At 48.3% G+C, this 27,992-nt stretch overlaps 1 protein-coding gene across 5 annotated transcripts; it reads left to right on the forward strand.

The window, feature by feature from the left end:
• The first annotated feature begins 312 nt into the window (after window positions 1–312).
• Fam47e (family with sequence similarity 47 member E) lies at window positions 313–27,880 on the forward strand. Of its 5 annotated transcripts, none has more exons than XM_042257640.2 (10): window positions 313–713; window positions 1,654–1,996; window positions 4,198–4,331; window positions 10,815–10,959; window positions 14,816–14,917; window positions 15,536–15,616; window positions 21,329–21,484; window positions 23,669–23,746; window positions 27,125–27,155; window positions 27,638–27,880. In XM_042257640.2, exons 1-10 carry the CDS (start codon window positions 400–402, stop codon window positions 27,640–27,642), a joined length of 1,389 nt encoding a protein of 462 aa, XP_042113574.1. In that variant the 5' UTR covers window positions 313–399; the 3' UTR covers window positions 27,643–27,880. The 5 variants fall into 5 exon arrangements, 4 of the variants coding, with proteins under 4 accessions (XP_042113574.1, XP_006987303.2, XP_076402748.1 ...); XR_006061617.2 differs by having other exon boundaries at window positions 314–713; window positions 27,125–27,280; XM_006987241.4 differs by having other exon boundaries at window positions 314–713; window positions 27,125–27,880.
• The last annotated feature ends 112 nt before the right edge of the window (window positions 27,881–27,992 follow it).

The raw sequence follows: 27,992 nt of genomic DNA on the forward strand, positions 1-27,992 counted from the left end.
GGCAGCCTCTGGAAGGAATACTTCCCACGAAATCAGGACTCTCGGAAGTCGCAAGCAAACATAAAATAGAAACACATTCTCCTGTAGTTGATGTTTACAGGAGACCTTGCTTTCCAGGCCCGCAGCACGGTAAGACTGGGTGTGCCGAGTGGTTTGAAGCTGACGAATTTAAAAACACAAGAGCTGGAAGCGACCCTGGCTGGACATCACTTGATGGCGAGATACAAGTGCCTGGGACAGAGGCAGTGCCAGAGCCTCTCCAGTTAGCTCCTGCTGGCGCTCCTCCGCCCCTTTCTCCTCCCCTCTCTTTCCTCTTGGGTTGCTTCTCTGCAGTAAATATTTATTTAAAAAACCAGCGAACAAAAATCCTCCGGTCTCCAGTAAACTTCTCGGTAGGAGATGAACGCCCCTTTCTACCGGGAAAATCTGACCAAATCCAGGTCTGAATCCTTACTTTCTCCCCTTGCACACGGGAGAAAGTCAGCGCACCCCGTCGTGCTGCTAGAAGCCTCAGTTGGGGCAAACTGGGCAGGTCCGGGCAGAGCAGGGCTGTGCTGGTCTCCTAGCGACCTGGGAAGCCGTGCCGGGACATGCCACCCACGACCCGGCAGGGGTCCTGCAGCCGGCGCCGGCGCCATGGCGGAGCGTGGGCAGAGGCTCCAGCCCACGACTTTGGCTCTCGGGCTGCAGCAGGAGCACCGGAACCGCGGGCGGTAAGCGCGGTGCCACTGGGGCTCACGCCGCTGCTGATCGGGGAAGCCGGGATCCCCGGGGCTGGGGCCAACATGGTCCTTGCTCCTTGAGAAAGGAGCTGCCTTTCTCAGTATCCCCATTGCCCTTACTATTGCAATAGAGCAAAAGGCCCAGTGCTGGGTCCCCCGCCCCGCAAAGGATGCGCTTGTTTGATTTTTGCCACAACTCGTAGGAGAAGTAGTTGAAAGTCCCCAGGCCAGATAGGAAAACGGTGGCACACAGTGGCCACTAGGGAGGCTGTCCTAGCCCAGGCCTCTGAGCTCCTGCCTCCAACACACTCTTGGGGGTAGCCAGCTCTCTGAACAGATGCTCTGAGACCCCTGGTTCAGCTTAAGGCATCCGTGGATGCCCGGAGTCTCTAGCCCTCCAGCTGGAGGCTCCGCTCAAGCAGAACCCTTGGTGGGAGATTGCTTGAGGTCCTGGCAAGGCAGGTCACTGCTTTGTGGAGTTGGTGGGGCAGGAAAGGGAGGATTTATAAGAGTAAGTTTTAGCTGGTGAAGAGGCGCTTCAATGTGGTGATGGAAATAAGGCAGCAAGCCTAAAAATCAGAAAGGCTAGTAGCTCAATATGTAGCCGAGGCTAGCCTTAAGCAGGCAATCCTCCTGCTGTTCACATGCATTTAGAATACACGCGCACAGAGGATGCTTTGAGCATGTGTGCAGGCAAAGGTACAGCTCCATCCAGAACAGTGGTTTACTTAAGTAGGCGGTGGGAGCAGGTTGTGAGGACCCAGCAGAACACGTAAGGAAGGGGCTTGCTTAGCATGATTAACTCAGCCTCCTGTGACTCCTCGTCTGCTTCTCCCGCCCCTAAACCCCACAATAGTTGGAGGCCAGCCTCCTTCCACCCTCCTCCCACCTAAATCCTGGGATGGGCATCACCTGGCCTGTTGTCTTCCAGGTACCTGGAGAACTTGCCTTCCAAGTGTTGCTCGAAACACAAGAGGCTGAAGTTCCCGGGATCCTTGAACAGCCAGCACTGGGTGTTTGTGAGAGAGGAACTGGATGACTTCAGGAAAGGCTGCTGCCCACGCCAGCGCCCCAAGGATGTCTTTCTGCCTCATATTCATCACAGACTTCCCCAAGCGACCCCCAAGAAGAGGCAGAATGGACTGCCCAAGGGGGCAGCCTTGTTGTCCAAGCTCTCACAAGCTAGGAAGGCATTTCTCGAGGACGTGGAAGATAACGTGGCTCTGCATGCCCTGGCTCTCTACCCGCATCTGGAAGAAGCTCTGCCTGCTGAGGTGATGGTCTGAGCTTGAAGGTGGGGGGGACCTCTTGGGGAGCCTGAAAACAATTCTCTCCGGGTGCCCAGGAGACCCTGGAGCTCTTATTCATAGGAGAGGAGGTTGTACCCCCAGGTGAAGGTTCTTAACCAGTTTTGAGCAGCCTTCCTTTTTTCTACTGAGGAAACGCAAATGGTGGGACACACAGCTAACCTTTGCTTCCTGTACCCGAGTGTCCATCACAGGCACTTCCGGCTCTCCCCGTCTCAAGCTCTCTCAGTTGACTTTGCCTTGATACTTTCTAGGTACAAGAAGCCACGCAGGGAACTGCCCAGTCTCGCTTCTGTCTGTTTAGCCCAGGGCCAAGAGACCTCTGTAAGGACCCGCTAACAAATGGATAAAGAATCTGAGCGCCATGGGGGGATGAGGGCTGTGGACCCACCACAGTGCCCAGGCCAGGCCTGAACAGGAACAGCAGTGTCCAGGGCTGCTCCTGACTCATCTCCAGGGCCCTCGGCACAGTTACCTTGTTGATGAGGCAGGGGGTGAGCAGGAGTGATGAGGCAGGGGGTGAGCAGGAGTGACTCCCCACCCCCACCCCTGCAGCCTGTCCGGGGCTAAACAGGCAAGTCGGGGTGCGCCATTCCCTTGCTCAAAGCCCCCTCTCGCTCTGCGAAGCCCAGCCCCTGCCTGGCCCTGGGGACCCTCTAGCCTGCCACTCCCCCCCCACACCTCTGCAGCCCACTCCTCCGCTCCCATTCCACTCCAGCTGAAATTTCTGATGAGTGATTTTTCTCCCCGGCTTTTTCCATACTGAGTCTGGCAAGCCAGAGGGTCTGAGTCTCAGATAAAGAGGTGATTATACCACGTCTCGTGGCACATGGCCACGGCACAGGGGCGTGGCTCTCACTTCCCTGCCTGATTCGCCCAAGTAGGTCTCCTAAGCTTTGTTTGGAGGCAGGGTCTGTTTATGGAGCTGAGCCGGGTACCTGCATCTCCAGTTTAGGTTTGACTTCAGAACCTCAGCCAAGAAACGACACTTCTTTTTTGTGTGTGTGATCCCGGAAACATCCAATCCTACAGTCTAGTTTCCGTGGGTCCACTTGATTCAGGAGCCTGCTGCATCCATAAGGTAGTCACTGAGGCTCTGGTGTGGTCTTCCTGAGAATGGAGGTGAGGTTAGGTCTACTAGGACCAAGTGAATGGGGAGGGAGAGCTGGCTCTTTGTGTGTGTGTGTGTGGGGGGGGGTCTTGTGTGTGTTGAGATATGTGTGCACGTTTGTGCCTGTGTACTAGGGGCAGAAGACAACCTCATCTGTTGTTCCTTGGGTTCTGACCATGATTTTATCGAGACAGTGTTTCCTACTGGCCTGGGACTCACTGAGCTGGGTAGACAGGCGAGTGTCTATTACCTTAGCCCTAAGATTACAAGTGTGCACCACATCCAGATTTTTTTTTTTTTAACGTGAGTTCTGGGGGTGAACTCAGGCTCTCTGGCTAGCAAGGCAAGCACTTTACTGGCTGTGGTATTCCCCACAGCACGTGAGTGAGGTGGTTCTTCAGAGGAAAATGCAGACACCATATTCATAGAGAGCATGAGGGATGCCCGAGATACCAGCAGTCAAGAACCACAGAAGTCCAGCAGAGACACCCCAAGCTCTGGAGCTTTGGGGGCCTGGCGGAGGCTCACAGGCATAGTCTGTCTAGAGGAGATGGAACCATAACACAGCCTGAGCACCCAATGGCCAGGTGACAGCCTGCAGGGGACCATAACACAGCCTGAGCACCCAATGGCCGGGTGACAGACAGCCTGCAGGGGACCATAACACAGCCTGAGCACCCATTGGCCAGGTGACAGACAGCCTGCAGGGGACCATAACACAGCCTGAGCACCCAATGGCCAGGTGACAGCCTGCAGGGGACCATAACACAGCCTGAGCACCCAATGGCCGGGTGACAGACAGCCTGCAGGGGACCATAACACAGCCTGAGCACCCAATGGCCGGGTGATAGACAGTCTGCAGGGGACCATAACACAGCCTGAGCACCCAATGGCCGGGTGATAGACAGTCTGCAGGGCAGTACCCATTGCAAGGCTCGATGAATGGCATTCGAAAAGGAACATCAGAGAAGCGACTTTGTGTATTTGTTATAGAATTGGGCCCCCCTTTCCTGCAGTCTTCCCCCTTTCCTACCCCAAGTCTGCTTTCTCTTTGTAGCTCTTACTGCAGGTGCTGGAGGCACTGGACCCCGAGAGGAAGCTGGAGGACACGTGGGCTTGTCGTCAGGATACCAGGAAGTTAACGAAGGGACCCACAAAGCTGGAAGAAAAACGCCCTTCTCAAGTGTGCCTGTGAGTACTGCTGACGTCTGTCCCCTAACAAACATCTATGATAAGGATGGCCTTATCATATTTAGAATAATCTTGCTCATTTGGGTTTTTTGTTTTGCTAGTTACAACAACAACAAAACAAAACACCTCCCAGTTTCATTTAGGTCAGGCTGACCTCCAACTCATTATGATGCCAAGGGTGACCTAGAGTGCCTGATCTTCCTGCCCGCGTTTCCCGAGGCTGGGATTTTAGTTCCGGGCCTCCACCCCTGGGTATCCAGAAGACTTTTAAAGAAGCACTGGCAATAAAGACTTGCGGAGGAAGACAAGTCTTGGCTCCCATGGATGTACAAACACGGCCACCCATCTAGCTTTTCTTTGACAAGATGAGGGCAAAAAACCCCATGAATTGACTTTGTTCAACATGGCAGCCCAGTGGTTGGTTGGAAAATCATTTGCACATGTGTGCACATATGCATGACACAGGGAATTGTCAAAGACACGCTCGCTAGCCTTTTTTTTTTTTTTTTTTTTTCATCTTCCTGCCTCGACTTCCAGAGTGCTGGGATTACAGGCTTGGGCCACCACACCTGGCTACCTGCTTGTCATCTAAAGCAATCATAAAATCTTCTGTTTGGAAGGCCTGCTCATCTTTGCCGGTATAAACCAGGACCACAGTTGCTTCCTTCTCTGAAACTTTCCAAAGTATGAAACTTAGTAGAAACTCTTTTGTAGCACGCCCTTGCTCCCCCAGTCCCATATTATACATTTAATAATGTAAATGTCGACATAAGGTAAGTATTGACACAGATAGATCTGGGATACTGGATGAGCTCCCCAGTGGGTGCTGAGGAGGAGGGTGACCGAGGGACCTTGGGTGACAAGGATACTGTTGTTGTTGCATTTCTTGCTCTCTGGTGTATCTGGGGAGAGAGCTGCTCACTTCATTTCTGCCCTTCTCCCACTGGAGAGGGGGAGGACTCATGGGGAGCACAAGTTCTTCTCCTTCTCTGTGCTGGACGGAGAGTCCTCCCCGGTGGGGACTGGGTAGGAGAGTCTGCCGGTTTATGGTCTTCAGTGAACAAGTCCTCTTGGACCTAACGCTACATCCACCAACATGGCAGCTGCTTGTTACAGAAGGGAAGCTTTGGCTTCTGTCCTCACTGTTTATACTGTCTTTCAAGCTGCTCAGAACCTGGACTTGGAAGAGAGGAACACTGTATGTAGAGATATAATGTACAATATAGTACGATGATAACGGCAGCATCTGGCTTTCACTGTGGGCAATCTACGTGGTTAAAATCTCTAAGGGAGTGGTTCTCAACCTTCTTAACAGTACAACCCTTTAATATCATTCTTCATGTTGCAGTGACCTTCCCCAACAATAAAATTATTTCACTGCTACTTCATAACTAATTTTCTCCTGTTGTGAACTATTCATATGTAATATGAATATTTGATATGTGAGTCCTCCAAAGGGGCCACAACCCACGGGCTGAGAACCACTGCTCTAAGGTCAGACATTGCAAACAAGTGGAAGCTGGTTACCCACCCACTCGGAAGAAGTCCAACAGTAATATATTAATGTTAGCACATCATAAAGGACATATGTCATTTCACAGAGGTGAGCTGGGCTGTTAGCGTATGCATTCCTTTCCTTTGGCTGCTGTGAAATTTCAACACAAATGGTGTCTGAAAACAGTAGAAGTGTTTGTCCAACATTTAATAACAGCTCTGAGGCCTACAGTCTGAAATGACTGTCACAGCTGAACTCAAATGTCAGCAGGGCTGTGTTCCCCCCAGAGGCTGCAGGGAAATTTGTTCCTTGCCCCCTCTAGTCTCTGGTGGCTGCTGGTGTTCCGTGGCTTGTGACGACATCGTTCCAAACTTCAAGGCCAGTAGTAGCTCCGTGTCTCTGTCTGGTGTCCTCATGTGGCCCGCTCTTGTGTGTCAAGTTTTCCTCTCTCTGTCCTTCAAGAGCACCAGTGATGGTGTGTGACCCAGCGAGATAATCCAGCATAATCTCCCGGTCTCAGAAGTGTGGATGAATCACACCTGCAAAGACTCCTCGCAAGGAGAGTCACACAGTTCCAAGGATTAGCACCTGATCTCTTCAGAGGCCTCCATGACCCTACCAGAGCATGAGGTGACACCAGCACCCTGGAAAACAAGCTCCCTTGGCCAGATCCTCTATCCTTTGCTCTGAGAAGAACCTTTGAAGGGAGGAGGCATCCAAACTCACTTCCCTCTTGATCCCACAGCAGTCAAGCTTCCTTCAGTGACCTTGCCCTTGGTGAAGGTCACATTGACACCTCTGCTGCTCCATCAGCCACGTGGCCTATTGCTCTGACAAAATGTCCGGCAGAAGCAGTGTCAGGGAGAAAGGATTTATTCAGCTCACAGTTCGAGAGGGTGCCGTCCATCATGGCGGGGGAGACATGGGGGTAGGGCAGACTCACAGCCAAGGCACCAGGAACGTCCTCCAGCTGCCTGCCACCGGAAGCCCAGCAGGAAGTAGAGAGCTTGGGTCAAGAGCAGGGTCAGGCTCTATCCCTCAAGCCCTGCCCCCAACAGTTTCTTCTACCTTCCTTTCAGAAGTTCCATAAATCGGAACAGCTCCAGCTAGCGACCAAGTATTAAATACCGGAGTTGACGGGGGTGCATTTCCCATTCAAACCCTAACGGTTACTAAACAAGTGTTCACTGACCACCACATAGTCATCGAGGGTACAGCGAAGCACCAGACTGGACCGCCGCACGGGTAGAAAGGTTTAATTGGCCGCCAAACTGCCAAAGCTGTCTGGGGGGGGGGGGGAGGGAAAGCAAGTGGATTTGATATGACGGTGAACAGGATGGGGGCTTTGAGCGGATTCAGGCTGCTCGGATCGACTGGGAACTAGATGTCCTTCTTGCCAGAGGAAGTCAGCCTTTGGGGCTGGCTAAAGGAAAAGAGATTCCTGCTGGTTTGAAGAAGGTTCCTGGTAAACAGTAACTGAATCCAGGCCTCTGTTTACCTAACAGTCCTTCTGTTTACCTGGCCAAAGTCCTTCTGTTTAGGACATGGTCACCAGCACTATCATTTGGGGACAGGGGCTCTGCCTGGGACCTAACGCACTAACACACAACAACTGTTTCCATAGCAACTGACACAATTGATGACCTCACCTTTCCCATAACACTATTTTCTTTTTCTCTCTGAGACAGGGTTTCACTATGTAGACCAGGCTGGCCTTATGGCAATCTTTCTGCCTCTGACTCCCCAGTGCTGGGATTACCGTGTGAACCACCACACCCAGCCTCATGACCTTTCTTCCTTTAGCTTCTGGAACATTCTTTTCCCTTAGTTTCCTCCTATCTCATGGTCCTCTCATAGTGCTTTGACTGGTTCCTCCATTTATTTATTTTTATTTATCTATTTTGAGGCAGGGTCTCCTATGTAGCGCTGGCTGTCTTTTGTTTTGTTCTGTTTTGCTTGTTTTAAATCTTGAAGTACTTCGGTCTCTGATGTCTTCCCCTGTACATTCACACCCAAGTGATCTTGGCCACTGACAAGTGTGCAATCCAGGATTTGTCCTTGGACCTGGAATTAACATCACAGACGGTACAGACGGAAACCAAACTCCTTTCTCTCCTCTGCCTTCCACAGCTCAGTAAATAGTGAGTAAATAGTAACCAGTTGCTTCTAGAACAACAGCAGTCTGTGAACAACTATTTTACTAGTACTACTAGTATTACTAGCACTACTAGTCTATTCCAGGAAGTCAAACTGTCTGTTGTTAGTGTCACCAAAATAGCTTATGAACTTGTGTGGCGGTCTGAATGAGAATGGCCCCATAGGCTCATATGTTTGAATGTCTAGTCACTAGAGCATGGGAAGGGTGAGGAGGTGAGGCCTGGTCGGAGGAAGTGTGGCCTGGTCGGAGGAGGTGAGGCCTGGTCGGAGGAGGTGTGGCCTGGTCGGAGGAGGTGAGGCCTGGTCGGAGGAGGTGAGGCCTGGTCGGAGGAGGTGTGGCCTGGTCGGAGGAGGTGTGGCCTGGTCGGAGGAGGTGAGGCCTGGTCGGAGGAGGTGTGGCCTGGTCGGAGGAGGTGAGGCCTGGTCGGAGGAGGTGTGTCACTAGGTGTGGGGCTTTGATGTTTCAAAAGCTCACACAGGTTCTCTCTCTCTCTCTCTCTCTCTCTCTCTCTCTCTCTCTCTCTCTCTCTCTCTCTCTCTCTCTCTCTCTCTCTCTCTCTCTCTCTGTTATAGGGATGACCATGCATGCCAGGGCAGACATATACATGTGAACCTCAGGTGTGGCTCCTCACCTTCACCCTCTTTCAGGCAGGGTCTTTTGGTCTCTTGGATGTTTGCAGCTGGCTTGTGAGCTTCTGGGGAGTCTCCTGTCTCAGCCTCCTCCCTCCGTGTGAGCGCACTGGGATTACAGGCTCCTGCTGCTCAGCCTAGCTTGGTGTGCCTTCTGAGGATTTGAACGTGGGACCTCACACTTGTGCAGCAAGTGCTTTACCCACGGAGCCACGGAGCCACTTCCCTGACCCTTTTTGACGTTAATTTTATTAAACGTTTTAGTTTATTTTAGTTTGTGTGGGTTATGTGTGCTACAGGGTACACTTGGAGGTCAAGGACAGCTCGCAGGGGTTGGTTCTCTCCTTCTCCCACGTGGGTCCTGGGGATTGAACTCAGGTTCTCAAGCCTGGCCAAAGGCACTTTCAGCTGCTGAGCCGTTTCACTGGTCCTGGAGTTCGCTTGTCACTCGGAGCCTAACAGATCCCCTCACACACCTGGCTGTCACTTCCCTGGTGCTGACTAAAGTCACGCCGATCTGCACGTGTCCTGCATCCACTTGGATAGTTCATATTCGTCCACTTGGATAGTTCATATTTGATATTCTTCGTCCACTTGGATAGTTCACATTTGATATTCGTCCACTTAGATAGTTCATATTTGATATTCGTCCACTTGGATAGTTCATATTCGTCCACTTGGATAGTTCATATTTGATATTCGTCCGCTCTCATAGCTAAGTGGTCTGGTGTTTTCCTCTGCTGGGTCTGTGCTCGGTGTCACTTAGCAGGGAGACTCTCTGTAGAAATGAGCCTCTTCTCTGCATCCTCTCCAGCCCTTTGCCCGTCACTTTTTCTCTCCACCGTTCCTGAGCTTCTGGCATGTTTGTCTGCCCCATCCCCCATTCAGTCTGTCCATCTTGCTCAGTTGAAGGCATGTGAAGACAGGGATTTTGGTTGTATTTACAGTTGAATACTGATATTTCTTTCTTTCTTTCTTTTTTTTCAGTTTTTCTAGACAGGGTTTCTCTGTGTAGTTTTGGTGCCTTTCCAGGAACTCACTTTGTAGACCATGCTGGTGTTGAACTCACAGAGATGCACCTGCCTCTGCCTCCCCAGTGCTAGGATTAAAGGCGTGCGCCGCCGCCGCCGCCGCCGCCGCCGCCGCCGCCGCCGCCGCCGCCACCACCACCACCACCACCACCACCGCCCGGCTGAATACTGATTTCTTTCTTTTTTTCTTTTTTTCATGAATACTGATTTCTAATGCTTAATCTCCAGCACATATTTGGTGCTTAAGGAATATTTCTGAACTGGATGGGAGACAAGTTAGTACATGGATATCTGAAGAAAAGGGTAGGCTGAGGGGCCATCCTGTGGGAATGCTTCACTCAGGAAGGGATATGTGAAGTGGGGTTGTGTCTCAGTTAAGAGTGCTTGCCTAGGGCACACAGAGCCTTGGGGTTAATCTCTGGGACCAGATAAACAGAACTCGGTGGTAGGTGGCTGTAATCTCAGCGCTTATGAAGTAGAGGAGGAAGGACCCGAAGCTTAGCGTCATCCTCCACAGCGGCTCCCAACCTTATGAGCTGCATGATGGGTGACTGTGTTTGACATGCTCATACTCATATTTAGCAATGAGCCCTTGGCCTGAAATTTAAATAAAGGATTCAGGATTGGGAGGATAGAAAGAAGATACAGAAACTCCAGTGAGAGCCTTTCACAACAGAACAGAGAATCAGACAGCTAAAATCGACCAGACATCGATGAACTGGACATCAGAGGTGTGTGTGTGTGTGTGTGTGTGTGTGTGTGTGTGTGTGTGTGTGTGTGTGTGACAGAGAGACAGAGAGACAGAGAGACAGAAGCAGACAGAGAGACAGGGAGGAAAGAGTACTGTCAATGGTTCTCTGTCTTCTTAAGATTACAGGTCAACTTCAAGTGTAGCGCCTTCTACATGGCACATGTATCAATACGTGTCACTCGTAACTTTAAAAGGCAACATGACACTGGATTTAATGTTCTGAGGTTTTGATCAGTATAACTAGCCATGACACACTTGTCTTTCTAGCATGACGAGGGGAATGTGGCCTTTGAAGCTATAATTCACATGACCTTTCAGAGACCTTGAGAGGTCTGATCTCATTCCAGGGATTCCGGTTGGGATTCACTGGGAGTCATCGATCCCCGTCTTTAATCCTTTGATGATCTCATTGTCTTTAGACCCAAGAAGATGCCGGTGTCACATTCAGGCCAGTGGCTTTGTGAAGAAAAGCCAAGCGAAGCGAATTCTCTCTATAAAGACAGTCTCCTCCATGACAACATACGCAGAGGAGTCCGAGACTTCTGCCACTGGGCCACAGCTCTTGTAAGTTAGCAGGGACTCCAAAGTTGCTCAGTGTGCAAGAGTCACACTCAGTGCATGAGGGGGGCCCTGGGCTCAGGTTCTAGTGCTGGAGAAAAGCATCCAGCTCCAAGTCGCTTCTAGTAAGCATTGTCAGAGTCAAACTCTCAAATCGTCAGTCGGATTGGAATCGGTCTGTACCGGCACCGACAGTAGAGAGTTTTGGGAACCGGCAACTTCTGCAAAGTTTGTAAGCTTTGGAGCTAATTTGAATATTGATGTTTCTATGCTCGCGTGGACGTGGCTTTGAAGCTTCCGTTCCCACGTTAGTGGCAGGACTCTTCCCCATCCTTCATTCCCGCTTCAGTTCACACTCCCAGACACACTTGGCTGTGAGTGCCTGTGAGCTGTGCTGACTCAGGGGCTTTTCTGAAGCGTGAGACTTCTGCCGCGGTCATCAGGGCTTTCCTCGACTTCACCAAGAACCGCAGTTACCGATGCTCACCCCAAGTCTCTGCCGAGTTTTTTGATTTCCCGATGTTTTTCCCCAGGTTTAAGACCTTCCAGTATTACATCTCTCAGATTTTTTATGCATTAGTAATTTTTAGTCAAAGTATTTTATAGACATATTCATTACATTTATTTAATTATTTATTTCTCTCTCTCTCTCTCTCTCTCTCTCTCTCTCTGTGTGTGTGTGTGTGTATGCATGCACATATCACAGTGACAGAGGACAACTTGTGACAGTTGATTCTCTTTCTCTCATGCGGGTCTTGAGGATTGAACTCAGCCCATCAAGCTTGTTGACAAGGACCTTTACCAGCGGGGCCATAGGGCCAGCCCTAGTCTGTGTATTTATCTAGTACTATTTCGTTAGCAAGTGGCTATCCTCCAGACCCAAATGTAATTCGGCGGGTTTAAAGGAGAAAGGAGAATTACCCAGAAGCCCTGGGAGACCCAGGCACAATCGCATCTAGTGCTAACCTGCTCTTGGGTGCTGTCCTCAAGTCTTGCTGACCCCTCTTTCTGACTTTACTCTCGTTTCCCCCAAGGGATGCCAAGTCATCGCCAAAATTAATTAGGCTTGCATTGTACCAGTGTGAGGCCTGGTGGGGAGAGAGAAACCTTTTTCCGACAGGGCAGAATCCAGGGCTTCCTGTCACTGCATGGGCTGTGTGCCTGTGTCAGAACTGACCACCGTGATTAAGGGGATGATGTTCACTACCTGCTACCCATGGCACTCCTGTTCACAGTCTGGCTGTATGGGACTGTTTGCCCCTACCCCTTCCTCATTTCTACCACTGGAGACGCCTCTACCTGAGTGGGAAATTTAAGAATCCTTAGGGAACATCTCCAAGATGGCTGCATAGAGCTTTCCTGCATAGCAGAGAAGTCTGTGTCTGCCTTTGAAAACATCAATTATCATTAATTATTATTATTGTTGTTGTTATTATTGTGTGTGGTATGTATGTGTGGGTGTGTGCATGTCACAATGAGAATGTGGAGGACAGAGGTCAGAGGACAGCCTTGTGGAGTCTCTTCTCTCCATCAGCCTTCATGAGGATTTAGAGAATCACTCCGATCATCAGCCATTTTTTCCACTGAGCCTTCCTTCTTGCTGGTCCTGTTTCCTGACTTCTGGAAGAAGTGACCTAGCATCCCTTCTCTGTAACTGTCGCTCCTACCTTCTGTTCTACTTGCGAATGAGAGCTGAATCCCAGGTGCTCTGCCCAAGACCCCTGAGCAGCACCCCTCATCCTCACCTGGGGTCCCACGTCCTCTCTAACAAGATAAAAGGAACTGTCATAAACCAGGAAAAACATCAAACGTCACACACAAGTTTGCATTGGTGAGGGGAGAAGATGAGTCACAGAACAGCTATGGCAGATCATAAGAAACAAGCCCCAGACTTTAGTTCTCCTTAAAGGACCATCCACAGCCCCGGGCGGTGGTGGCACACACCTTTACCGGTGGCTGGAAGAGCGCCACTTTCCACGGGAGAGGAGGCGGTGAAGTCAGGTGGGATGGAGGATTTGATGAGGCTCTGAAGATGGAGCAGACGGGGTACTGGCTAGAGAGCTCTGAGAGTGAAGGCACTCGCTACCAACCCCGAGGGCCTGGATTTGATTCCTGGGATACTCACGGTGGAAGAAGAGAAGTTACCCCGTGATCTCCACATACGTGCCGTGGCATTTGACATCCTGTGTGCACTCACACCAGGACAGAGCATTAAATTTCAGGTTAAAAAAAGAGAAAAAGAACGAAGTCAATTTCTGGAGAAGATAAACGATAATCCTGGGAACTGTTTCATGGGATGACTTTCTCCAAAAAGTCTTTCTAGGACTCTGATCTAGAGCTTTGATATTTGAAATGCAAAACTCCTTAGTTCTCATTCTCTCTCTCTTTCTCTCCTATGTGCATGGTGTGTAGGTGTATGGTATGTATACTCACAAATTCGAGAGGACAGCCTCAAATGTTGCTCCTCAGATGCCAAACACAATTTTATTTGACACAGGTCTCTCACTGGCCTGGAGTTTGCCGATTAGGCTGGCCTCGCTGGCCAGCAAACCCGAGTGATCCACCTGTCTGCCCATGCTGGGATTTCAAGCGCACGCCAGCATGCCTGGCTCTTCTCCACAGGTTCTGGGGACCCAAGTCCTCAAGCTTGTGCCGCGGCAGACATTTGCCAGCCAAGCCACCCTGTCCCCCAGTCCAGGCAGCTCCCTCAGTGTTGGCTTACACACAGTTCATCTTCACAGCTGGCTGAGTGCAAGAAGCCTGGGAGGGTCTGAAGAAACCCAGGTCATTAAAGTTCTTCGTATAATAGGAAAACAAAACAAAACACCACCGCAGTACCAGCCCCGAGACGGCACTTCAGCCACTCTGCCAACTTCCTGTGTTTCCAATCTCAGTGACCAGAGTCCCGTATGTCCCTAAATTCTCCTTATATCACACGGGGCTGTGGTGTGAGTCTCCAGCACCAGTTCACACTTTTCCTTCTACGCTACTGAGTTTTTTTTTCACGTCATCGATTGTGCCTGCTCTGTTTCTTCTCGTTACCATCCCAGTCTTGTTCTGGCCCTGCTGTGGCCCTTCAAGGGCTCTGACTGATTCATGGCTCCTCTCCATAAATGCTACTTCATCTCCGACTTTGACTCATCCTCTCTGTTTCCCAATTTTTATCTGCCAAAGTGGAATTCTCCTGACTCTAGTTTATCCTCCAGTCTTAGGCCACGTCACAGGATAACATTCACCCTGCTGAACCACTCAGTGTGTCTGTTTCGGCCCCTACCCACTGTGTCCAGGGGCAGGAAAGGACAGGGTTACTCTGAGCACAGAATATTCTTGAAATGGCATATTTCATCTGGGTCATGGAGAGGACAGCTCCCCTTAAGAGGGCCAGGACAGATGGCTCCGTGGCTAAGAGGACCTAGGTTCATTTCCCAGTACCCACATGGCAGCTCACAACTGCCCCCAGTTCCTGCTCCAGGGCATACAGCGCCCCCTTCTGGCCTCTGAGGACACCTGCACACATGTGGCATAGATGCATAGCAACATACACATGCACTTTTTTTTTTTTAAATACATATGGAAAGTGCTCTAGAAATGTCACTGCTACAAAGTGCTGGAGAAATTTGCTTTTGATCACACAGTATTTCCCTGGGGACTCATGACTTCCTGCAGGTTCAAAGCGGTCTCTCAGATTGCCAAAGCCATCCTGTCCCCGGGTACTTTGGTCCCCAGTGAATGCTTCTGGAGTATTGTCTTTTCCTCCAAACTCCCTGCTGCCCAGGAGTGGTCAGCACCTCCTGAGATGAGGTAGGAGGCAGGGAGCTCCGGGCCACCTGCCCTCCATTCATGCCCTGCAGTGTCCTTGTAGGGAAGTTCGCCCATCGATGAGGAGTTCATTCTGCAGCAGTTTGACATCAACTATCAGACCAGACGCAGCTGTGATGCACTTCCGGCGATGAGGCGAAACCAGGTAGGGTGAGAGCTGAAAAAGCGTTTGGGATTAAGTTAACTGCAGGAGGCAGAGTTGTGCCATAAACCAGACCATGAGAGGCGGCTCCAGAGAACCCAGGCGACCACAGGAAAACAAGCGAAAACCTAAAGAAACTGAGCTGTGTTAAAGCCCTCAGTGTTCTTGACTTCTGGTCCTCTGGGGCTCTGGCTCTTTACAGTAGACCTCTCAGAGTGTCATCATACTAAATAAATATTTGATAAGAGAATTAATATTAAATATTTATCATAGTGGTTTATATGAAGGGGACATATCATTTGGAATTGTTACTGATGACCCACTTTCAGAGAATATGTGTTTCCTATGTTAAAACTGTAACATCTATGGGAATATTAATGAGTGCTTATTATTTATAAGCAAGAGTAATACAATAATGTTTGTGACCATTGTAAATCTTATGCCCAAAGAGTTCTTATTTGAATCGAATTGACCACACATCATTTTTGTTAAAAATTTTTAAAAATTATTTTTAGGGGTGGGTGTATGGATATAAACACATGGGGGGGTGCCTGTGGAGGCCATGGGCATTGGATCCCCTGGCATTACAGGTAGTTACGAGTCCATGTCAACCTTCTGCAGGACAAGCTCTTCTTGGATGGTCAGCCTTCCCTGAGAGAACAGAGTGGGTGCTGGAATGAACCCCTGCCCTCTGGAAGAACAGTAAGTGCTTTTAACCTCTGAGCCTCTCTCCAGCCCGCAGCACCTTTCTTGATCACATTCCTGCCCAACATAAACGAATGTTGCTCCAAATTTGGAAGCTGGAGAAAGAAGAATTGTAGCAGTATTTTGAAGAGAATGTCATGGGGAGCCCCAACAATACGATCTTTTGAACTTTCTGTTCAATTGTCGATGCAAACAAACGTACCTGCCTCATTGTGTGAGGGAGCAACAGACTTAAGTGCCTGTCTTGAGGGGGAGTGTCTTCCCTCACAGTCAAAAACAGCACATTATCTCTAATTAGCTCTGAATCACCTGTAATCTTTTTCTCCACACGTCTTACCATGTAGTTTTAGTTCTCCGAAGAGAAAAACAGAATCGAGTGTGTGCAATTTTTTTTTTTTTTTTGGTTTTTCGAGACAGGGTTTCTCTGTGTAGCTTTGCGCCTTTCCTGGGACTCACTTGGTAGCCCAGGCTGGCCTCGAACTCACAGAGATCCACCTGGCTCTGCCTCCCGAGTGCTGGGATTAAAGGCGTGCGCCACCACCGCCCGGCCGAGTGTGTGCAATTTTAAAGTGCTTGATGCATAAACACAGTGAACTGAGTTTAAGTCTCTAGAACCCATGTAAAACCAGACAGCAGCACGCGTCTGAGACTTCAGCTCTCCTACGGTGACATGGTGGCATCAGGGTGTGTGTGTGTGTGTGTGTGTGTGTGTGTGTGTGTGTAGAGGTTTTCCCAGAAACTCGGGGCCAGGTAGCCTGGCATCTCAGCAGTGGACAGCAGAGAGACCCTTACTCAAGCAATAAAAAGTAAGGACTGAGCCGGGTGGTGGTGGTGGTGGTGGTGGCGGCGGCGGCGGCGGCGGCGGCCGCGCACGCCTTTAATCCCAGCACTCGGGAGGCAGAGCCAGGCGGATCTTTGTGAGTTCGAGACCAGCCTGGTCTACAGAGCGAGATCCAGGAAAGGCGCAAAGCTACACAGAGAAACCCTGTCTCGAAAAAACAAAAAAAAAAAGTAAGGACTGGTGAAGAGCTGTCCCTCTGCCCTGTACATGTGAGCAGAAGCGCGTGCACTTCCACCCACACACATGCATGGACACACACATCCGTGCGCGCGTGCGCGCACGCACACACACACACACACACACACACACACACACACACACACACACGCAGTGTTCTGTGGGTACAGAATTCTAGGTTCACAGCGTTTGCTTTCGTTTCAGTATCCTGAAGCTGTCGCTCCACTGCCTTGACTGAATTATTTCTGATGCACCCGATGAGATGCTTGACCTGTTCTTCCGAATGTGCTGCTTTCTTTGGTCACTTTACATTTTTCTTTTTGTCGATATTTTTGAACATACACACTCACTCACACCTTTCTTTTCAGATTTATTGTGCTGGGCTTCACTGTGCCTCGTCGATCTATGGACTTATAATTACCATAGATTGTTTTGTTTTGCTTTTTAAAATTATTAGTATATATTACTGGTACAAAATAATGTGTGTTTTGACATTTTCATACGTGTGTATAATGTTCTTCTTTCATGAACTTTAGAAAAAATTTGATCATAAGTTCTTCAAGTTTGTTTTTGGTTCTTCGGTCTTTTCCTACATTTGAATTGCACATGAGGAGGCTTGAAGCTGTGTCCCGGCTCTATGCTTCTGTTCAAGGGTTTTCTCCTTTGTTCATGTTTTTCTGTTGATAGGTCTTTAAGTTCTGTGACTTTTTTTCCCCTGAAACATTTGTGGTTTTGTCTCATAATTACAATCTTCGTGTCTAGACACCCGATGTGCGTCTGCTTTCCATACCTCCACGTCATCTTCGGGAACGTGTGAGATGCTGTTTCAGGAACCGCTCTGCCGTCTTCTCTTCAGAACCCGTGGATCTGCTCTGTGTCAGTTCCCACGATCTTGTTCATTCCTCGAGATACACTATGTTTTCCTGCATCGATCCACGTCTGGTGGTTTTGGGAGTGGATGCTAGGCATTGTAGATTCCACCATAATGGGTGTTTTGGGTACTTATGCATTTTTATAGACATTTTTGAGATTTGTTCTAGGATACAATCAAGTTATTTGGAAAAGTCTGGTCTTTGGGGGTCTTGCTTTTAAGATTTGAGAAACAACCAAGGGCTAATTATTTCCTAGTACTGAGCCAGACCTTAAGTGTGTTCTTCCCAGGGGTCCTGTGAACATAGAAGTCTTCCAGGAGGAAGAGGCTGCCGACCCCAGCCCTATGCGACTCCCAGGCACTTGGCCTCTATGCCTTCAGCGGGTTCTTCCCTTGATCTTGGGTGGTTTCCTGAGCATGTGCAGAGAGGGGACAACCCCCTACCCCACCTCACCCCTGCTTTCCTATGCATGTGTAGAGAGGGGACAACCCCCCCACCTCACCCCTGCTTTCCTATGCATGTGCAGAGAGGTGACAACCCCCCCACCCCACCTCACCCCTGCTTTCCTATGCATGTGCAGAGAGGGGACAACCCCCCCACCCCACCTCACCCCTGCTTTCCTATGCATGTGCAGAGAGGGGACAACCCCCCACCCCACCTCACCCCTGCTTTCCTATGCATGTACAGAGAGGGGACAACCCCCTTACCCCACCTCACCCCTGCTTTCCTATGCATGTGCAGAGAGGGGACAACCCCCCACCCCACCTCACCCCTGCCCTCTGCATCTGTTCTGCTGTGAGCTGTTAACTTCCGCTGCCTCGATCTCCCTGGACTCAGGGTTCCTGTTTCCTCAATTCGGAGAGTCCCCCAGGCTGCCTCTGGGCTCCCCATCCCTGCGTGCCCTAGGGACGCGTTCTCTGCAGTCGGCAGGCAATTATGGCACTTATTTTGTTCGTCTCTTTTCTCCCAGGAATTACTGTCCTGGTGACTGGGGCCCAGTGTCTTGCAGGCTATTGTTTTTGTGTGTGTTCCAAATGTGGAAAGTGGGGGAGAGAGTCAGTCTGTATTCTGGAAATGCAGGTCCCTGTCTTTAGTTTCTATCACACATGGAGTTCCCAGCACTGCTGTACTCGGCCCTCTGATATCCCTTAGAACTGGTTTTCCCTCTCCCACCTTAGCTCTGCTCATGGATTTGTCTGTCTGAAGCCCCCTTTCCCTGTGGGGGCCTCTGTCTCCTTTTAGATGAGGGCATGTGTTCACTTTTGCTATGGATGTTTTTTCCTTCTAGGTCCATTGGTCAAGATGATCGTATTCTTGCTTTCCATCCCTCATAGCACCATGTGCCTTTATTCTTCCCTTTTTCTCTTCTCTTTGTTTGCCGACTCATCCGTCTGCTTATGGATTCATTCAACAGGCATTTCTGAGCATCCGTGTGTTCAAAGGTAACGGTGGCAGATGGCACAGACCTGGAGTCCTACTTCATACACTCAGGACTCACAGTCTAGCGAAGTCAACAGGCAATGATTAACCGCAACAGTGTGATGTCTTGTGTGTACACATGTAAGGAGAAATGATCGATCCAGCAAGCATAGGGTGTGGGCAGCTTCGTTAAAGGCTTCAAAGAGGAAATTATGCTTGGGCTGAATCATGGAAGGTCACTAGGAAATGAACAAGTTCTGTTCTTCGGTTGGGTCCCATCCCTCTGCCCACTCTTTTGCCCCATCCTCAGTTTCCCTTCTTTTAAGCCAGTGGTTCTTAGCTGAGGGGGATGTTGCACCCTCCCCGTCCCGCCCAAGGATATCTGGCAATGTTTACAGGCGGCATTTTGTGTTGTCCTCACTCAGCTCACTCAGCGTCTGCCACTCACCTCTCACAGATAGAGACCAGGAACGTTAGACATCCTACCGTGAGGAGGCCAGCCACCTCCCCTCAGCAAAGACTGATCAAATCCCCAATGTCAACAGTGGCAGAGTTGAGAAACAGTACTGTAATTCAGCAAATATTTGTAGAGCACCTGCTATGTCCTAAGTGGCCCAGATGCTAGGGAGACACAGTGGAGAACAGCCTCCCAGGCTTGCATTCCAGGGGCGCAAAGAGATGCAGACTGCGAAAACAGATGTAGCACATCGGACAGTGGCCAGTGCCGCTATGAAAGCCAGGCAGGCAAAGCCGACAGGTGTGTTGTGGGGTTTGCAGACTTTTAAATGGGGTGGTCAGGGCAGACACGACCAGAAATAGCATGAACTAGGTATAGGAAGGCAGTACAGGAGGAACCAATGCAGGAGTGTGATGGGCGTGTTCTAGAAGGCGGACGGAGGTCAGGATGCTTGGAAAGAGGGTGCTAAGTCCAGCCCTAGGAGGGACTGCCCCCTATCAGCTGCCATATTTGACGTTTTAGACAAACTGTGTAACTCCTGAACGTCCCACACTTTCCATTACATAGTTTAAATGCTGATAACAGGAATGGGAGAGATGGCTCTGTTCTTCCACAGGCCCCAAGTTTGGTTCCCAGCACCTACATCAGGTAGCTCACAACTGCCTGTAACGCTACTTCCAGAGAAACTGATGCCTTCTTCTGGCCGCCTCAGCTCCAGTCCTCATGTGCACATATCTACACATACACATAATTTAAAGCAAGTCACACACACACACACACACACACACACACACACACACACACAGACACAGACACACAGACACACAGACACACACACACATGCACACACACGCGCGCGCGCGCGCACACACACACACACACAGACACACACACACAGACACACACACACACACACACACACACACACAGACACACACACGGACCTAGAAAGATGGCTCGGCAGTTAAGAACACTTGCTGCTCTTGCAAGGGGCCTGGGTTCAGTTCTCAAAGCCCACGCGGTGGCTCACAACTATCTGTGACTCTAGCTCCAGGGATCTAATGCCCTCTTCAGCCTCCACAGGCATCAGGTACACATGTGATACGCCTACATACATGCAGGCAAACCCTCACACATGAAAAAAAAAATCTTAAAAACATAAATTCGAGGACAGAGACAGAATTGTGCTTCCAGGTTTCTGTGTCCCACCCAAGAGTTAAATCGATATTTGTGATAAGACAGCTCGCAGCATGATGTCTGCAGCATTGTGGTCCACAGCGTCTGGCTGCGGCCAGCTTGAAGCTCTCTTTACATCCTTGGAGCACAACTGTGGGCGCAGGAAAAAAGAGAGTGAGATCCGCTCCTCCATCACATTCTCTCTTTCCATTAAAGGGGTAGAAGCTTAGGGCTAGGAAGCCATTTGCTCAAAGATAATACAGTGATCCCTGGGCTCAGCATAGTGCTGGGCTTAGTAAGTTTAACTTAGTAGTCTGGTTCACTTGAGTCTTATTCAAGGTCATCAGCCGTAGGTGAAACATGTGATTTTTACTTGATTTCTACCTGCTTTGCACGCCTTCGCTCCTATAGTCCTCGGGACACTCTTACGGGGTTAGTACCTGTTATCTCTGTTTCACTGAGAAATAGTTTTAGTGGTGTGCCCATGGACTCGTAGTTACTGGGTTCAAGCCTAGGTCTGTCTGCATGCAAAGGCCGTGTTCCTAGGCGTTACTCTGTTTTCCTAATTTATGAATACTTCATGCTTCTTTCGTAAAAAAAAAAAAAAATCAAAGCACATTGAAACTTTGTAAAATAGACCAGCTGCAAATTCTAAACAATGACATGCCTTTCATAAGATGAGCCTTAGATTATGGAAACGTCCAACCAACCAATAAACAAGTAAGCACTGGCCGCTAACGACCCTGGAATTATGTCACCTTCCCCAGAGTCCTCGTAAGCCGAAGCAGGTGAAGATGAGGTTCGGAGCCTGGTATCTGAAGACCAACTTGTGGAAGAAGCGAAGAGCGGATGAACCTTTGGTGGACCCCAAGGTCTCACACAAAGCTCAAGACGCCGACTTCGAAAAGCATCCTCGGGAGCAGGTAGGTACATGTGCTGAGATTTGATTGTCTGAGCCACAGATGATCACTGCCTGGTTAGAGGTTCCCCCAACGTCTCAGGGTGTGTGTGTGTGTCAGATTCAGCGACAGGAAAGGCAAGGTGAATTGTGGGGAGCACGTAATAAGCAAGACTTGAGTTCTGGCTTCATGGTAGGCACCGGGGCCTCTCAACTGGGGCAGCACTCCTAACATTTTGTGTTTGACACTGTGTAGCCCTGGCTATCCTAGAACCCCATACATAGACCAGGCTGGCCTCAAGCTCACAGAGATCCCCCTGCCTCCTAAGTGGTGGGACTAAAGGTGTGTGCCTCCGCCCTCAGCCCACTACTATTCTTTGGAACAATGTGTTCTGTGAATAAAGGTTTAAAGGGCAGGTGACCAGGAAGGACCACCAACCCCAGTGCTCAGAACTGGTGTCATGGCATGAAGTTTCAGGTAACTACGTTTAGAACTTGTTTCCTCTCGGCCAGAGAGAACGATCCAGGAACTCAAAACTGCACCTGGGAAGTTTCATTTCTAGAAGTCAGTTGCCACAGAATCGCTAAGAGAGGGGAGAAGAGTCAAACACTTTGAGGTGACAGGGCAGCAAAGCCACACCACCGACTGTGGCCCTGCTTCACTGTAGATGAGCTGCGTGCTTGTCTGTCTCTTGTGTACACGCATCTACCGGAGCAAAGGTCATCACTGTCGCTCTGGAAACAGGGAGGTGTTGACACATGCTTCACAGGACTCTGATGAGCACTTTTTTTTTTTTTTAGTTTTTTTGAGACAGGGTTTCTCTGTGTAGCTTTGGAGCCTGTCCTAGATCTCCCTCTGTAGCCCAGGCTGGCCTTGAACTCACAGAGATCCACCTGGCTCTGCCTCCCGAGTGCTGGGATTAAAGGCGTGCGCCACTACTGCCCAGCTTGATGAGCACATTTGTGGACCTCTTCTCATTTAAAACAGACCAGAGTATCTCTGAATACTAGGTGGGAAACACATGCAAAAGTAAAACCATGTACAGATGTGGGTGTTTCGTTAGTAATTGCCTGTCAAGCTGCTCTGCAGATCGGAAAGCTAGGACAGCTGGTGGGTAGACATTTTTCTGTTTCCCAATGCTGGGTATAAAAAACTGTCTTTTAGGAGTGAGGCTTGCCATAGATCTATAAGCACAACATGCTTGAATAAACTTCAAAATGATATAAATAACACTTAGTAGAATTTCTGAGCGCATGGTTTAGGAGTGCCCAAATGTGTGGGAATTTAATTCGTAACATAATATTTTATTCTGACAGCAAAAGCTATTTATAGTGTCTGTCAGCTAATGAAGAGGTAGCATCTCTTCTACTTGGGCAATATGGTTGATATAATTGTTATACTAAAAATTATTCATTAGGAGATCTAAACACAGGGAGGAGTCAAAATGATAGAAGTGTTCTACAACATTTTTTTATAATATAGGCATGGTCTTGCATTATGTAGTCCAAGCTGGCCTAGAACTTATGATCCTTCCCAGCACCAGGCCCCGCCTGTTGTTGATAAATCACCTTAATAATGCCGGAGGGAGGATTTAGCTGGTGCACAGAGTCCTGGCTGCTGCAGTGGTGAGTTAGCAGGGGACGAACGACACTGTGACAGTCTTGCCAGGAACTCAAGAGTTTTCACTATACGTGACTGACTGAGTTTGGATGGTGAAGTGACCTTAGAGAGTTGAACTGCAGGATGTGAATTTCTACTTCCACTTTTAGAATATAAAATAAATGTAAAGAAAAAAACATCAGAGGGGTGCTGGAAGATTCCGAGGGTTTGGGACTGAAGCAAGTCCGTTTTGATCGGTGTGCCCTTTGCAATTAAGATATGTACATTGTGGGGCCACTGAGACGCCTCATTTGATTCCCTCACCAGGTCAATGTAAAAAAAAAATTAAAAATTAAAATCTGTAAGTTGTGAATGGATTCTCTCAATTTAGTTTCTAGATACCCCAGGTCAAAACTTTTTAATTGCTAAAATCTGTTGCTTATCCTTTATACAAGTGTGAGGAAAAAAGAAATGGGCAAGAGGGTCAAATCAGAAGTCTCTGAAAGCCCTCCTTCCTTAACTGATGAACCTCAGCGTGAGAAGGAGGTGCCTGCAGTGAGGGGCCGCACAGCGGCTTCCCACCAACGTCTCTTCAATCTGCTCTTTTAGGCGGAGCTGCTCACAGGCCTGCATGGAACCACCACCTTTAAGGACTTCATTTTAAGCAGAGGTTACAGGATGCCCAGGGTGAGTGAAGAGTCCTATTGCAGTACTCTGCTGAGGGCTTTGAAGAAGACAGCTGTGGATGAGAAGTAACCTAACATAACCAGATGGTCCTCTCCCTGCATCCATAAGCCTCCAGAAGGAGTGGTCAAATAAAAATTCAATGTTATGAGTGGGGTGGTGGTGGTGGTGCACGCCTTTAATCCCAGCACTCAGGAGGTAGAGCCAGATGGATCTCTGAGTTTGAGGCCAGCCTGGTCTACAAAGAGAGTTCCAGGAAATCCTGTCTTGAAAAACAAAAACAAACAAATTCATCATCACTTTCCAGATGGAGCCCTTTGGGTCTGTCTTCCCGCTGCTTTGAAGTCCACCCTCCTTGGGACCAAAGGGAATGGAGTCCAGGTGCAGAGCATGTGCCCAGCACAGCCTGTTCCTAAGACATTCTGAGTTCTCTAGGAACTCTTTAAGCCTCCTGTACTTTCAGGTTGAAGGACAGAGTTGGCACTTAGAATTCTATCACTATAGTGTGAGCTCTGTTCTAACGGAAACACATGGTGGTTAAAGTTCTGTCCAGAGGCCTCCAGGCTTCTGTTCGGCCCTCTCCCTGTTCCGGAAGGTTTCACCTGTCGTGTGTAAAGGGCACTCCAGCCTTCTCCCACAGTGTGCAGGCTCACTCACACACCTCCAACTTGAAGATCACAGTGGGAGGTCAGCTGAGCACAAAGCTGTGCACCCAGACAGCTGGACATAGGCATATGGGACCAAAGTCACAGCTAACAGCAGGTTGTGTACAATCAGTCCATCAACACACCCCTCAGGTTCCTCAGAGGACAGAAGAGCCAAGGCACTCAGATATTGTTAGGACGACCCATTAGATTTCTTTTTCTTTCTTTCTTCTTTTTTCTTCCCCAACCCCCATGGTTATTGTTTTGAGATGGGATCTTATGTAGCTCAAGCTAGCCTCAAAATCATTATGTACCTGAAGCTAGCCCTGAACTTCAGATCCCTCTGATCTGCCCTCACACCTGACTTGGATTTCTATTTCCCAAGTAATAGAACTAACAGTGGCTTATATTTAATGTCATATAAATGAACATATTGAACATTTGCAGAGCCAGCCTGGCTTTAGGTAAGTTTATAGCATGAGACAGAGATTGAGGATTAAAACACTCCATCATAGCATTCAATGGAATGTCTCCTTTAGCTCTGAGCATCAGTGACAGACTCACTAGCTATATTTACTCTGTACTCTCTCTCTCTCTCTCTCTCTCTCTCTCTCTCTCTATATATATATATATATATATATATATATATATATATATATATATATATATATATACTGGGCTTGACATACATGCAGTAGCTACTTGATCTGCATATAAAGTCCACATAAGTTTATTTATTTATATGTAGGGTATGTAAAATATGTTTAATACTTTATTATGTTGTACATTTTATATACTTTTGTGTTATATATATATATGTCTTTATTTGTTTTTGGTGGGTTTGTTTGTTTATGACCTTGAACTTAAGATCCTCTTGTTTCCAATTCAGTGCTGGGATTATAGGCATGTACCACCATGCCTGTTATTGTGATATATATATATATATATATATATATATATATATATATATATATTATACATACACTGTTATTGTGTGATATATTAAACATATTTTTAAGTTGTGTGTGTGTGTGTGAGAGAGTGTGGCCCACTGAGGCCAGAGGAGGACATGAGGTGTCTATCACTCTTTGCTTTATTCTCTCAAGACAGCGTCTCTCACTCACCTTGAAGCTCACTATTTTGGCTAGGCTGGCTGGTGAGCTCCTGGGAGTCGCCTATTCCAATGTGCCCCTCCCCCATGATGGAGTTCCAGGCATGCCGGCCCATGTCTGGTCATGCTTGACTTTTTCATGGGTGTCAGCCACTCAAATCCATATTTTTGTGCAGCAGGCATTCTTACTTCCTGAGCCACACTCTCAGGCCTGGGCTGTATATGTCTTACTATTTACACCGCCAAAGCTTCTTTCTTCCGTTCAGGTCCGTCCCTGTTGCATTAGTTCATTCTCTTGATGCACACATAGATCAACCCGGGACAGACAGGAACATCCCCGACACACTGGCTGTACTCTCTGCAGCACGAACCCCAGAGAGATGGTGTCCCTGGGAAAAGCTGAGCCCTCTGAGGACACCAGTCACCCAGACTCTCACACTTTCTCTTTTTCTTATATCCTATAGCTATTATCTTACCGATAACATTTCATCTAAAAGAGGGGATCCATTATAGTAAATGAAGTCAGATGTGGCCAGCAGTTGTAATCCCAGCACTCAAGAGGCTGAAGCTGGGAGATTGCTGTGGGTTCAAGGCCAGCCTGGGCTGCAGAGTGAGCCCCTGTCTCAAGAAAATGAAAAAATAATTAAATGTAAATTATATACATAGGCATACATACACACAAAACATATCTATGTGTATGTATTTATATGCTGTCACTTAAATATATGTGAACAGTTATTCTTTCTAACCCATAATGTATGTGAATTCTGTGTATACATGCATTCACATATGTCATAGGGTATAACACGAATTGCTAACCAGTCTTATTAATAAAAAACCCAAAGTCAGATGTTGGGGTGAAAGCTGAGAGATCAGAGGAATAGAACAAGCCAGCCACAAGTTCTTACCGCTAGGAAATCCTCAGCCCAAGAGAGAGCTGTTCCTGTACACCCACACCTATATACCTTTCTGTGCCCTGCCATCTCACTTCCTCTCTCTGCCCAGCTACATCACTTCCTCTTTCCGCGCAGCTCTAGCACTTCCTGTCTGTCTGTACAGACCTCCAGACCTCTGTGATTAACTAGTGCTGGGATTAAAGGCATGTGTCACCACACCTAGCTCTATTCCCAGTGTGGCCTTGAACTCATAGAGATCCAGATGAATCTCTGCCTCCCGAATGTTAGGATTAAAGGCGTGTGCTACCACTGCCTGGCCTCTATGTTTAATATTAAAGTGGCTGGCTTTGTCCTTTGACCCCCTGGCAAGCTTTATTTGTTAGCGCACAAATAAAATATCACCACAATAGGGGAACATGTTCTTATGTACATATACCAGTGTCTATACATTGTCCACAGTGACCCAGATAGATCCCAGGCCTTTAACAGCATAAGCCTTTGCTGAGCTGGGGCAGGCTGGAGCACAGGATGAGGGTGAATTCAGAGCATTTCTGATGCTGAGCATCCCCTTCCTAAAGACCAACGTCACTCAAATTATCAACTTAAAAATTTTGTCTAGCGTAAGGAAATCTGTGAGAGTGAAGCTTTTAAGCTGGGGTATTATAGCAGGAGGGCTGTACAGCTTTTGTGTGGCTTTCTAATGAGGAGATTCCCTTTTTTTTTTCTGTAGTTCCTTGAGAAGATATATACTGAGGAGAAAGGTAAATCTGAACATATTAAGACTCCTAAAAACCTCACCGAGAGGAATCCTGGGAGAAGATGAGGCAGCTTTTTTGACTGCAGACTTAGGCATTGCCTCATTATTTTAATTATTAAGTAGGATATGGTAAGTGGCCACTATGGAAACTTCAACCTGGCAACATCTATAAATATAAAACCTAACACAGATATTTCTAAATGGCTTTCTAATACTTCCATCAATTTTCATATTATTTTTATTTATGTATAGTTGTGGATGTCTGCATGTAGATGTGTACACATGAGTGTAGGGGACCTCAGAGGCCAGAAGTGTTGAGTCCTCTGGAACTGGAGTTAGAGACGGTTGTGAGCTACCATGTGGGTGCTGGGAATTGAACCTTGGTCCTCTGGAAGAGCAGGGAGTACTCTCAACCCCTGCCTGATCCATCTCTCTAGTCCCCATTAATCAATGTTTGGTTTGCTTGTTTGTTTGTTTGTTTTTCAGGTTAGGCCTTCTTCAGGCAGAGTCTTGCTATGTAGCCCAGGCTGACCTCTAATTAGTCATCCCCACCTCCAATCCCTCAGTCTCTCAGGGGCTAGGGTTACAGTTGTCCACCAACATAGCATTCTGTGTATTACCAACTATGGGATCAATATTCATGTATTGTCTTCTCACAGTTTTGTGTTATGAAAATTATATAAGTATAATAATTTTTTGTAAAAATAAAATCATGACTAAAGGTAAAAATCACTCTTTTCATTTTTATGACTTTGAATGAATAACTCTTTCTTTACATATTTATTTTCTTGCATTTTGAGTTAAGCTAACTGGGATGTTTTCTCTCTCTTAGGCATATTAG

This window comes from Peromyscus maniculatus, chromosome 10, assembly GCF_049852395.1.
Source record: "Peromyscus maniculatus bairdii isolate BWxNUB_F1_BW_parent chromosome 10, HU_Pman_BW_mat_3.1, whole genome shotgun sequence".
Lineage (NCBI taxonomy): Eukaryota > Metazoa > Chordata > Mammalia > Rodentia > Cricetidae > Peromyscus > Peromyscus maniculatus.

Bases quoted from the DNA above. Each gene is read 5' to 3' on its own strand.
- Fam47e (XM_006987241.4), top strand. From the start codon at position 400: ATGAACGCCCCTTTCTACCGGGAAAATCTGACCAAATCCAGGTCTGAA. The intron at 714-1,653 runs GTAAGCGCGGTG...GTTGTCTTCCAG, and splicing joins GAGCACCGGAACCGCGGGCG to GTACCTGGAGAACTTGCCTT. The intron at 15,617-21,328 runs GTAAGTGCTTTT...CACCTTCCCCAG, and splicing joins CCCTGCCCTCTGGAAGAACA to AGTCCTCGTAAGCCGAAGCA.